Here is a 12,482-nt window from a genome sequence, read left to right on the forward strand (position 1 = left end):
TGAGTCGAGACAGTGACCGAAGGGTGAGGAAGAGACCAGAGGGAACCTGGGAGCGGCGGGGAAGGATGGCTGCGGGGCCTGGGAGAGAAGGCAGTGCAAGCAAGGCGACTGAGTTAAGGGCGCATGCCCTCCCGGAGGAGCTAGGAAGAGATCGACCTGGGGTGCAGGAAGGAAGAGAGAGACGGGTGGAGCCGCCTGCCTCCCTCGGTACCATGGACAGCGCCTGGGAGTCACAGAAGCCCTGGAACCATCGCCCCAGGGCTCCTCCCACAGCGGCCTTGGTCTGCGTCGCCTGTGGGGTTCAGACTCTGGGTCGCAAAGAAGCCCCCCAGGAGGGCAGATGACTGTACCCCTCGATGAGATCAAGAGGACGCCCCCGCCACTGCCGAAAAGGGCGCAGGTCGTTAATCCGCAGGACTCTCGGGCTCAGCTGAAGGAGATGTCTGGGCAGATGAGCGAGGAACAGGAGCCCCGGTGGCTACAGCCTGTGCTCTTGGGGTCCCTGGGCAGAGGGGCCCATGCCACCTCTGCGCGGACTTGGACCTGGGCACCCTGGCGCAACCTTCCCACATTCCCTAGGGTGGTAGGGATGGATCCTGGCTCAGCCTTAGCATCTGGGGGACAGGGACCGGAGTCCAGCTCCCCAAGGCGTGCCCTGGCACCTGCAGTGCTCAGAGCCTCCTCCTTTGCAAGGCGGGAGATGTCCAGTCCTGGGCTGCAGCGGCAGGTGTCCCCCAGCCCACAGGGGCCCCGCTCCCAAAGTGGGGGCCAGCCGATGTTCTGAAAGCTCCTGGACCAGAGACAGACCCCCTCTTTGGGGAGCATCCCAGAGCACGCAATGGGCATGCATGTGGTGGGTCAGCTCTTGGGGCCTAGAGCGCAGGACACCCCCCCCCCCCACTTTCCCTTCTCCAGTCAAGTCTCCAGCCTCTTCTCCAGGGCAGGTGCCTCGGAGCCTGGAAGGGGCCTGAATGTGACCTGGGAGTCGAGGGTGGTGGTGGTGGTGGTGGTGGTGGTGGTGGTGGTGGTGGTGGTGGTGGTGGTGGTGGTGGTGGTGGTGGTGGTGGTGGTGGTGGTGGTGGTGGTGGTGGTGGTGGTGGTGGTGGGCTCTGCCCTCTTCCAAGATGGCCGCGCCCGCCTCCGCGCGCGGCCCGAAGCGACTGCGGTGGGCTCTGCCCTCTTCCAAGATGGCCGCAGCCTCCTCCCTCGCAGGCCCGAAGGGGGTGCGGGTGGGCTCTGCCCGCGTCCAAGATGGCCGCGCCCGCCTCACCGCCCGGCCGGGTCACGTGCGCGCGCGGGCCTATCGGAGGCCGCGCCCGCCCCTCGCCCGCGCGTGTCCCCTCCGGCGCGCCGTCCGCCCGTCGCGGCGCTGCCACCGCCCGGCGGCGGCGGCGATCATGGCAACGGGCCGGGCCGGGGACGCGCGGCGGCGGCGGCGGCGGCCGAGGCGCCATGCAGGCCCGCGCGGGGGAGCCGAGGCCGGGCCGGCGCGCCCAGACCGTGACGGTGGACAGCTCCAAGGCGCGGACGTCGCTCGGGGCGCTGCAGAGGAGCCTCCGGCAGCTGCGCTGGAAGGAGGTGGGCGAGTGCGCGCGCGGCCGGGGACGGGGCTGCGGGTCTCGCGGGCGCCGGGGCCGCCGCCGCCAGGCAGGCCTCCGGGCCGCTCCGGGGCGAAGCGGGCTCCCCCTGGCCCCAGGCAGGCCGCTGCAGGGCCTCGTGCCCGGCGTCGCCTCTGGCAGGAGGCCTCTGGGCCCCGGACCCCCAGCTGCTGCCGGACCCAGCTCCGAGGCCCCTTCTCCCAAGAAGGCCTCCAGCCCGCCAGGGCCCCTGCTGCCCCTTGTGGGATGCAAGCCGGCATCCTTCAGGACCCAGCTCTCCAAAACCACCTCTTGCAGGAAGGCCTCCGGGCCCCTCCAGGGCGAGGGCGCCCCCCCCCCCCCGGCCCCAGCTGCTGCTGCTGGTCATCCTCAGGACCCAGAGCCCGAGACACCGCCGCCAAGGAGGCCTCCCACCCCTCCCGGGCAAGCCTGGCCCTGCCCCTGGCTGACTGCGAGCTGGCCATCGTGCCCCAAAGTCCCTTCTTCCAAGAAGGCCTCCCAGGCCCTCCAGGAACAGCTGCCCCCCGACTCCCAGCTACTCCCAGAGGGCCGCGAGCTGCCCACCCTTCAGGACCCTCTTGCAAGAAGGCTGCCCAGCCCTCACTCACCTCACCCTGGCATCCTCCCTGGTCCCCCACTGGCCAGCTGGTCCAGCTCTCCTCCCCTCCGCCTCTGTGGGCACTGGTGGGTAGGACTGCCCCTTCAACTCCCAGCACCCCAGGCCATGCCTGCCCTCTCTCCTCTGCCCTCTGTCTCTTCTCCGCTCTCTCTGTTCCCTTTCTCCACTCTCGCTTCCTTTCCCCTTCCCTCCCCTCCCCTCCCCTCCCCTCCCCTCCCCTCTCCTAGCTGCCAACAGTTCCATGCTCCTCTCAGACAGCTTAGCAGCTTATATTTGGGGAGCAGACACCCACACCCCCCACCTGCCACTTGGCCATGTGACCTTGAGCAAATGACTTCTCCTGAGTTTCCTGCAGCCCCTCTCGTCTCCCAGTGGTGTGAAGGATCCGCTCCCCAGCTGCATCTCCCCTCCCAGCATGATGGGTGCAGCTGGAGGGACTCCCCTGCCCACCCTCCCCATCCTCGGTGCCAGGGCATCTACACCTGGCACAGACAGGGACTGAGTGGTGGGTAGAGTTAGAGCAGCAGAGGCTTGGTCCTCTGTCTCTGAGCCCCCTGGTGACCTGCGGGGGCTGAGAGATGCCTGGAGGTGGGTGCCGGTGGCACGAGTCCGTTCAGGGGCATCTGGAGCTGTGCTCGGAGATTGTCTGCAGTCCACGACCCAGGGCTGCAGCCTGGGAGGGGTCCAGGAAGGGGTTCACGAGGTGCATTTCATGCAGGGGGTCACAAGGCTAGAGGGATGACCCTCGTAGGAGGGACCCAAGGGGGCTGGAGGGGAGTTGGAATGAGGTGGGGTGCCCTTCAGTCAAGGGTTACCCCTTGATTCTTGTTGCTGGGGTGCTCAGCCGTAGGGTTCGGGGTTTAGGGCAGGAGGGCTCTCGGATCCAGGGCCCACGTCAGACCAGAAGTGTGAGGTATAAGATAAAAGTGATGATCCGTGAGGCCAGAGCAAGTTGCTTCGCACACACAGCCGACCAAGGTTGGATTCTAGGCATCCTGTGCGGGCCCCCAAGTATGGCCAGGAATGAACACTGAGCGTAGAGCCAGGAGCCGCTTCTGAGTACCTCTGGGTATGGCCCCAAAGCATACGTGGCTCATCCATTCCTGGAACTGGAAACCAGGCGACAGAGTGAGGCGACAGAGTGAGGTGACAGAGAGAGAGAGAGAGAGAGAGAGAGAGAGAGAGAGAGAGAGAGAGAGAGAGAGAGGGAGGGAGGGAGGGAGGGAGGGAGAAGGGAGGAGAGAGAGTTAGATAGAGAGAGAAAGAGAGAAGAGGAAGGAGAGAGAGTTAGAGAGAGAAAGAGAGAGAGAAAGAGAGAGAGTTAGATCTCTAGAGAAGCCAGAGAGAGAGAGAGGAGAGGAAGGAGAGAGAGTTAGATAGAGAAAGAGAGAGAGAGAAAGAGAGAGAGAGAGTTAGATCTCTAGAGAAGCCAGAGAGAGAGAGAGAGAGAGAGAGAGAGAGAGAGAGGAGAGGAAGGAGAGAGTTAGATAGAGAGAGAAAGAGAGAGAGAGAGTTAGATCTCTAGAGAAGCCAGATAGGTCCAGGACAATTTGGCCCAGCCTCCCGTTTGACCTGCCACCGGCACAGTACCTACCTGAGCCTTGTCTGCCAGGAGTTCCCGGGGCAGGCGGGGACATCCCTGGGGCAGCCTCCTCCGCTGCTGGATTCCGAAGTGCTATCTTCCACACAGCCACCCCGGCTCCGTCCGGTCTCCGAGCCCCCGCGTCCCAGGCCACCTCCAGGCCACCTCCACGGAGAGACCTCCCTTGATGCTCCCTGTCCCCCTCCAGCTCTCTTCACCCCACAGCAGTGCAAAGCCCCTCTCCACTGCTTTAAGCTTGGAAGATGGCTGTCTGTCTGTCTCATTTGCTCCCGAGGATGGCGGCCTGCTTCTGCTCAATACTGTGCCCAGGACTCTGGCACATAGGAATTGCTCAATAAAAATGGTCATTTGGACGAATTTCTCATATGACGAGTGTTCTCTCTCTCTCTCTCTCTCTCTCTCTCTCTCTCTCTCTCTCTCTCTCTCTCTCTCTGGCCATTTAGGGTCTGGAGCTGGGATGCTGTGGGACGGGGAGCAGCTCGGGCAAAGTCGGGATCTGTCCATCTGGGGCTCTGTCTCTCTAGGGAAGTGGGCCCTGGGACAGCGAGGGAGGAGACTGGGGGTGTGAGCGGGGTCTGGGCGTCTGCCAGGCTGTGGACATTCCTCCCAGCACCAGTGGTGTGGTTCTGGCACGTGCTTCCATTTTGGGGGACAGATGGGCTGGAGTCTGCTCACCAACCCCTGGTGGCTCTGCCATGGCAGCCATATAGTGTGCGGCTGCTGGGGTGTGCCCAGGACTCTTGCACGCTCTCCCGTGGATGGGCGGGTGGTTTGGGGGGGCAAGCACACATTGAGACAAAGGACAACAGTTATTCTTTTTTTTTCTGAAGTTGATTGATTGATTGATTGATTGACTGACTGACTGGTTGGGGAGCCACACCCGGCGATGCTCATGAGTTACTCCTGGCTCTGTGCTCAGAAATCACTCCTGGCAGGCTCAGGGGGACCATGTAGGATGCTGAGAATCGAACCCGGCTCGGCCATATGCAAGGCCAATGCCCTATCGCTGTGCTATCTCTCCGGCCCCACAACAGTCGTTCTGACGCACACCGTTTTGGTGTTGATGTGGCCACACCCAGCTAGACTAGGGGTTCTGGGCCATGCCCTCCCTGGACCCCATGATGGTGGTGGGGAAACAAGACAGTGCCAGGGATTGAACCTGGGTCTCCCCCAGGGCGCCAACCCATGGGCCACATTACTCTGCCCCACTTCAATGCATCTGAAAACATGATTCACTCGCTAGCAACTCGACTTGTGTGTGATCCGCTTGCAGCAGTAAGACTTCGCTGTAGGTGTGTGACCGTTACTAATGTCTGTGAGTAGCAGCCGTTTGGTAAAGTTCCGCTGGCAAAGGCACGAGAAACTCACGACAGGATTCACACCTCACCCTGGCTCAGAACCCACACCCAGGAGTGTTCAGGGCTTCCTCTTGGATCTGTGCTCAGGGATCACTCCTGGCCGAGCCTGCAGGCCCACTAGTGGTCCCAGAGATTGAATCCAGTGGGCCAAAGTCCGTCCTGCTATCCTGTCTGTCTGGCACCAAGTCTGGAGTTTAGTCATGCCAGACAAACAACACTCGAGATCTCCTCTGTGCCTTGGACTGGATATGATATTTTTCTTAGTTTCTCCGGAGCTGACCGAAGGCTACAGAATCCTGGTGTACACACGACACGGTACAGCTCCCCATGCCCACGGTCCCTGGATTTTGGGCAGGCTCCTCCCTCCCCTTACAACTGTGCCCTGAGCAGAGAGTTGGTCTCCCAGAGGTGTTGGAGGCTGGGAAGCCAGCCAGTGTGCTGCCCTGCAGATAGGCCATCCCCACTCTTGGCTAGCTGGGCCATGGCAGCTGTGGGCGGGGGCCCAGGACTTGCATACCTGAATGAAAGCTCTATGTAGGCTTCTGGAAAAAAGTCAGGAGGTGCCACTTAGAGACAGCACTGAGCCAGCCTCTGAAGCCAGCCTTTTGCTCGGCAAAAGGGATGCGACGCCCACCCCCCTTTCCTCTCCACCCATCTGTAACAGTGAAGGTACCATAGACAGTGGCCCCCTCACAGCTCCTGGGCCCCAGGCACTCTTCTGCCAGCCTCAGGTATATAGTGCCAGATTCTCCCTGCTGCCATACAGAGCACGTGTCTTTGTTGTCTGGAGGAAGAAGTCTAGTGTACAGCGGTGAACTTGTCTTAAGGCACTTAGCCTGGGGGTAGAACTAGCCCCTAACACGAACACTGGGGTTCAGGAGCAGCCTCTGTGCCCTGTGCCCCCCTTATTTCACCATTGAAGCCCCTGGATTCCAGTTGCCAGAACCAGAACCTATCAGGCAGACTTCAGTCTTGACCCTCCCTCAAGCAGCTCCGCTGCAGAGGGACAGATAGAAGTGCACACAGCCCGCAGAGTAAAGGGCCCTCACAGAGAGGAGGCCGAGGGAGGGAGGCTGCTCAGGGAGCCGGCGGGAGAGAGGAGGGGAGGCCCCGTGTGAGTCTTGCCCTGCAGAGACTTGCAAGGCCTGTCCGTCCCACACGAGCCACACCAGCCGGCCCGTGTTCTCAACACTCGCTCCATGCCCACAGGTTCGAGGAGTTTTGCAAAGGCAGAGCCACAAACACTAAACCCCACCCCACAGCTGAGCCCCATGGAGAAGGCACGAGTGGGGTAGACTCTCTGGGTCCACATGTGCCAGACCCTCCTCCCTGCGTGGGAGCCCCAGGCCCCACGTCCCAGAGGCTCCTTTGCTGTCTTGATGCCTTCATTAAGGAGAAGCTCAAGGGACAGCGCCTGGCAGACAGTGGCCTCCTGGGAGAGGTCGGTCTTGTGCTTGGGCAGGTGGTGCCATGGACACTGGCTGCCTCAGAGGCAAGGATCCTGAGAAGCCCGACAGACAGACAGACAGACAGACAGTCCTTCCTTCGATTCGGAGGGTGGGCAGAAGCCCTGCCTCGGGTCCTCGAGACCCCTTTCTCCGAGGGAGCTTCATCTCTGAAATCCGCCAGCCCTTCTTCAGAGCATGGATCCACTCAGGAGAGCATCTTGCTGACTGCTTGGGGACTCTTGGGTGGTGTCAATGACATCGCCAGGTCTCGCACTGCTCTTTTGCTCATGAAAATGAGCGTGGACCCTTACTACTGAGCTTTCTTTTGGGGGGGGGTCCACACCCGGCATTGCTCAGGATTACTCCTGGCTCTGCACTCAGAAGTCGCTCCTGACAGGCTCGGGGGACCATATGGGATGCCGGGATTCGAACCGCCATCTGTCCTGGATCGGCTGCATGCAAGGCAAAAGCCCTACCACTGTGCTATCTCTCCACCCCCTCTTCTTCTTTTAGTTTTATCCCACACTCGGCAAAATTCAGAGGTCATTCCTGGCTCTGCACTCAGGGATCACTCCTGATGGGTTTGGGGTACCATATGGGATGCCCAGGATTCAATCCGGGCCAGCCGTGTTCTAGGCAAACACCTTACCTGATGCGCTATGGCCCTTTCAGTGAAAGAGGATCCTTCCAGTTGGGAAAGCATCCATCAACTGTTCTTTCCTAGCCAACAGTGTAGCTAGCGATGGCCTCGGCCACCAGCATCTTCCCTTAATAAACTTGGTAAATCACTAAAGCCACGAATTATTGCCACTGCGCCTTGAGTGATGCAATATGGCTTAATGAAGTCACAGATGTCTTTTGTTTGTTCTGCTTTTGGGTTGCACCTGGCAGTGCTCAGGGCCTTGTCCTGGCTCTGTGCTCAAGGACCACTCCTGTGGGTTTGGGGGTGCCAGGGATAGAACCCAGCTCTTCTCTTGCTCTGGCCTCCACATGGATGATCTTAAAAGGCAGTGAATTCCAGTGACTCGGGGAGTCACTCCAGGAGTAGAGTAACCCTCAGGAGTAGCCCCTGAGCATCGCTGCATGGCCCAAGCCTCTCAGTAAATAAAATCAAGTTGCGCATGTTTCTGTATTTTTTGAAACAGAGTGTTATTATTTGAGCTGATTTCCAAAAAGTGATTGTCCGATGAAAGTGCCTCGGTGTGGGTTTTGCATTGGCCAAAATTGAATGTAAAAACGCATGCCCACATTTCCTTCTCAGTTTAAACCTATTCCTTAAAAAGAACACAGGATTCCAGAGTCGTGGGCCATGCCTGGTGCCTTCTCGAAAGGGCAAGTGTGCTCTGAACCCAGTGAGAACTTTGCATCCAGAGAGACGAGTTGCAGATCTAGGCCATTGAGTGCGTGTGTGGCCAAAACTGTTTAGTGGGTGAAGTCCAGAACCCTGTTCGGCCTTAGTTTCTCAGCTGTCATGGGGCTCGTGAGCTCTGTCTTGGAGAAGAGTAGTGTAGTGAGACCAGTGAGCGGGGGCTGTGGGTTTTCTCACTGTTTCCTTTTGTTAACATTTATCTCTAGAAGCAGGTTTCCGAAGTATGCGGTTGCTACCCAGAATATTGTTGGGTCACTATAGATAAGGGCTATTCAACTGAAGTTTTTTCTTTGTCTTCCTTCCTTCCTTCCACCCTCCCTCCCTCCCTCCCTCCCTCCCTCCCTCCCTCCCTCCTCCCTCCCTCCCTCCCTCCTTTCCCTTCTTCCCTCCTTTCCCTTCCCTTCCCTTCCTTTCCTTCCTTCCTTCCTTCCTTCCTTCCTTCCTTCCTTCCTTCCTTCCTTCCTTCCTTCCTTCCTTCCTTCCTTCCTTCCTTCCTTCCTTCCTTCCTTCCTTCCTTCCTTCCTTTCTTTTCACCTAAAAAGAGATATTATAGCATTCTTTCTGCTTCTGTCAGTTCCTGGCTAAGTCCTTTCTGTCATTTCACAGAGGTTTTTGTTTTTGTTTTTGGCCCAAACCTTGGCGATGCTCAGGGCTTGTTCTTGGCTCTGTGCTCAGGGGTCACTCCTGGCAGTAGTTGGGGGGACCATATGGGATGCAGCAGATTGAACCCGGCTCAGGTGTGTGCAAGGCAAGCATCCTCTCCACTGTACGATTGCTCCAGCCCTCTTCATAGAGATTTGACAATGACTTTATATGGAACCTGGCAGTCCCCTCTGACATGGCGACAGTATTTAGAGAGCCCTTCACATAAGAAATGTCAATGTGATGTGTCTAGGTTCAGAAGTTTCTGAAATAATAAAAAATAAAATAAAATGAATAAAAATCAAGTTTCTGAAATATTTCTGACTTAAAGTGTGTTTTGTTTTGCTTTTTGGGCCACACCTGGTGACACTCAGGGGTTATTCCTGGCTATGTGCTCAGAAATTGCCCCTGGCTTGGGGAACCATATAGGACACCGGGGGATTGAACCACGGTCTATCCTAGGTTAGTGTGTGCAAGGCAAACGCCCTACTGCTTATGCCACCGCTCAGGCCCCTAAAGTGTGTGTGTGTGTGTATGTGTGTGTGTGTGTGTGTGTGTGTGTGTGTGTGTGTGTGTGTGTGTTTAAAAAGCAATTACACTTAGAAGTTTTTGTGAACTGAACTTTTTCAAATATTTGTACTGGACTTGCCTCTCTCCTACTTGAGTGTCATAATTCTGCCACCATGGGGGAGACATCTGTTATCTTTCTTTGTTTTTGTGTTTGGGCTACACCCTAAAACTCTGAGTGATTTGGGGGGACCCTAAGGGGTGTTGGGGATCAAACTGGGGAACCTGGGTCCATCACATGCAAGACAAGTAGCCTCCCCACTATCCTATTGCTCTGGCCTGTATCTTGACTTTCACAACACAGAGAAGGCCAGGGGCGTGCTGGAAGAGAGGCAGGACAGTTCAGCCTGGAGACGCTGTCCCCCATCTTCCCTTCCATCAGCGTTCTCTGGGCTCTGGAAAGACCAGAACTCGGCATGGGCTTGAACTGGGGCTCTGCTTTAAGCCGCAGGCTCCTCATCTGCACGAGAGAGGCATGGCATCCCTGGGAGAGGAACTCAAGGTTTTAACCAGTAAATCTTGCAGGTGCCTGGGAGAAGGAGGTAAGACTGCCTGTTGCTCTGGTCTTTTGTTTCACGAATCCTGGGGCATCTCTGGTTTTCGTTTACGGGCCATTTTCGCAGGTGCCTAGTGGCCACGTGGCTGGGATTGATGGGGGAGTGTTAATCTCTCCCTGCGGAGCTCAAAGGCACTAAGTCAAAGTCAGGCTCACTGTCTGTCAAGCATGTAGCTTGCTCAGCCTGTGGAACTCTCTTCTGTCCCCTTCTGGGCATCTTAAATTTCATGACAAGTTGGAGAGGCTCAACGGGCAAACCCAAGGTACCTTTTTTTTTTGGGGGGGGGCACACCCAGTGATGCTCAGGGGGTTACTCCTGGCTCTGTGATCAGAAATCGCTCCTAGCTTTGGGGACCATATGAGATGCTGGGGATTGAACCGAGGTCCATCCTGGGTCAGCTGTGTGAAAGGCAAACACCCTACCGCTGCAGTATTATTTCCACCCCATAGTTCTTGTTGATTTTTTAGGTAGCTCTGAGTCCTCTGGTGACTGTCCATGCGCCCCTCACCCCAAGCAGCTCATCCTTGCTATTTCTCTGCAAAGGTGATACTTTTGCTGGTCACTACATGGCCAGGCTCCTGTGTCCCGGCCGATCAACCCTTCTCTCTCACATCACACGACACCCACACGTCCGTGCTCCTGCTGCAGTTGCATCTTATTTCCTGGGGTGGTATGTGAGCCTGCACCGGCTCATTTCCCAAGCTGCTGGCTGTCAGGTGTCCCAGCTTCTGTGTCCCCAAGTCCAGCCTCATTCCCCCAATGGGGCTGTGGGACCCGGCCATTTGTCTTGGCTCAGGAAGGCTCAAGCCACATTTGTGCCCATGTTCAGATCAGAGGAGTTTTTCTTTCTCTCTGGCTGGAATTCTGGATTATAGGGACCGAAAGGGCGACACCAGACACTTTTCTGTACGTGTCTTGGCTCACATGTGGTTCCCAGGATATGAGAAAACCCTGAAACTTTCCTCCCCATCATCCTTCCACCCCTGTCCTCTCCGTTTGGGGTGTAACTTCTCAGAGGTGGGTTCTCGTTTCCAGGATGTCTGTGCTGGTCTCTCGTCTCGGGCCACCACACTGCCTTTGTCTCTGTGGCATGGGAGTTCTTGTGCTCTTTATGGGGAGGGGGGTCTCACCCACCCCAGGGTGTCACTGCCGGGTGCAGAGCAGATGCTGATGGGAACCAGGGTGCGGGTTTTTAGAACTTGTATGCAGAAGCAACTGAATTCCTACTCCCTCACTAAAGTGAGTCCCCAACACTGGATTCTTGGACAGCTCAGCCCAGCGTCAGCCTCAAGACCACAGAGCTGGGTCTAAACTGGGTAGACCTGGCCACAGGAAGTGAGCTTGCAGCACAGCAGGCAGAGAGAGGAGAGCCAGGTGGAAAGAGTGTCGAGGAGTGTAAGCATGAATGGTTTTGTGAGAAATGCTGCGTTTCTGCAGTGTAGACGGTGATCGGCAGCTGTCTGAGGCTGGAGCAGGGCCTCGGGGACACCCTCCGAGTGTGTTGGGCTGCCTTGCCCTTTTCAGCGTGGGTGGACCATACACTTGGACTCAGATTGGTGGCTGTTTCCCTTGGTCAGAGCCAGGAGCCAGGGGTGACTCTGGACAAGTGTTTACTTGTGGAAATGCTTTTCACAGGGACGGTGCAAACTATACGTGCGAGGCTCTGAATTTGATCCCTGGCCTTTGCTGGGTATAGCCCTGGAGGCCTGAGCATCTCACCGACAGTTCCAGCATCTCTAGGAGTGGCCCCTTGCCTCCTGAGCACTGCTGGAGAAGCCCCTGGCCCCAGGTACTTTTGGAGCCACACCCAGCAATGGCAATGCTCAGGGCTTACTCCTTGGCCAATGCTCAGGGATCAAACCTAGGCTGGCTGAGTACAAGGCAAGCACTTACCCACTGACCCATCTCTACCCTCCTCCCCCAAACACTTTTATTAGGATACATTTCTTGGGCCACTGGACAAAAGGGTGCCTGCCTTATTCCTCTCGTTATCTGCAGAGGGTGCCTGCTGCTTGAATCCACTGAATCTTCTTCTTCCTTTGGACCTTCGCCAGCCTGAGAGGGAAAAGTACGTTCTTTTAATTTGCATTTCTCTGCGGCTTGACAGGTTGTGCTTATTTTTTGTAGGGGGCGTATAGGTTTATTAGTAATCTGTACTGTTTCGTTTATGAAATGTCTTCTTTATTTGGGGAATTGTTTATATTTTGCTTATATTTATGCTTTCTTACTGTTTTATAAATATTATAAACAGCTACTCTTAGCTCCATACATCTTTCCTTCCTGCTGACTATTTGCTATATTACTATGATCATCTGCCGTGCATTTCCTATATTACTATAATAAAGAAACTTCCCCCTAGTTACCAAAATGGTTCTTAATTATTATTGCCTTGTTAGCTGTAGAAGGCCCAAGAAACATTCTTTTGGGTGCTGTTCGACTTGTGCTGAGTGCACAGGCTCTGTAGGAAGCCTGCGAGCCTCATCTCTGCTGAGGGCAGCTATTTTGGGTAGGAGATACACACAGATGGACCTTAGTAGTGGGCAGCATGGCTGACCTCCTGTGTCCTGCTCTGTGGCTGTGTGGTGCTATGACAGGGAGCATTCGGTGTGACCCCTTCCATTTAGCAATTCCTGGTGTCCCACATTGGGGGGGGTGTCTTAGAATGCTGGTTTTATAGGGCAGCGGTGCTAATCTAATGGCACCTGTATTGATCAGACTCAC

The 12,482-nt window shown here is 56.7% G+C and overlaps 1 protein-coding gene across 1 annotated transcript in view; it reads left to right on the top strand.

Annotated features, from left to right (window-relative positions):
• The first annotated feature begins 1,442 nt into the window (after positions 1-1,442).
• Positions 1,443-12,482, top strand: part of TTLL11 (tubulin tyrosine ligase like 11) — a 235,151-nt gene continuing 224,111 nt past the window's right edge. Inside the window, exon 1 of the mRNA XM_049773069.1 lies at positions 1,443-1,578. Coding sequence (XP_049629026.1) covers positions 1,453-1,578 — 126 coding nt within the window. The 5' untranslated portion in view covers positions 1,443-1,452. The remainder of the gene's footprint in view (positions 1,579-12,482) is intronic.

Source organism: Suncus etruscus, chromosome 5 (assembly GCF_024139225.1).
Source record: "Suncus etruscus isolate mSunEtr1 chromosome 5, mSunEtr1.pri.cur, whole genome shotgun sequence".
Taxonomy (NCBI): Eukaryota; Metazoa; Chordata; class Mammalia; order Eulipotyphla; family Soricidae; genus Suncus; species Suncus etruscus.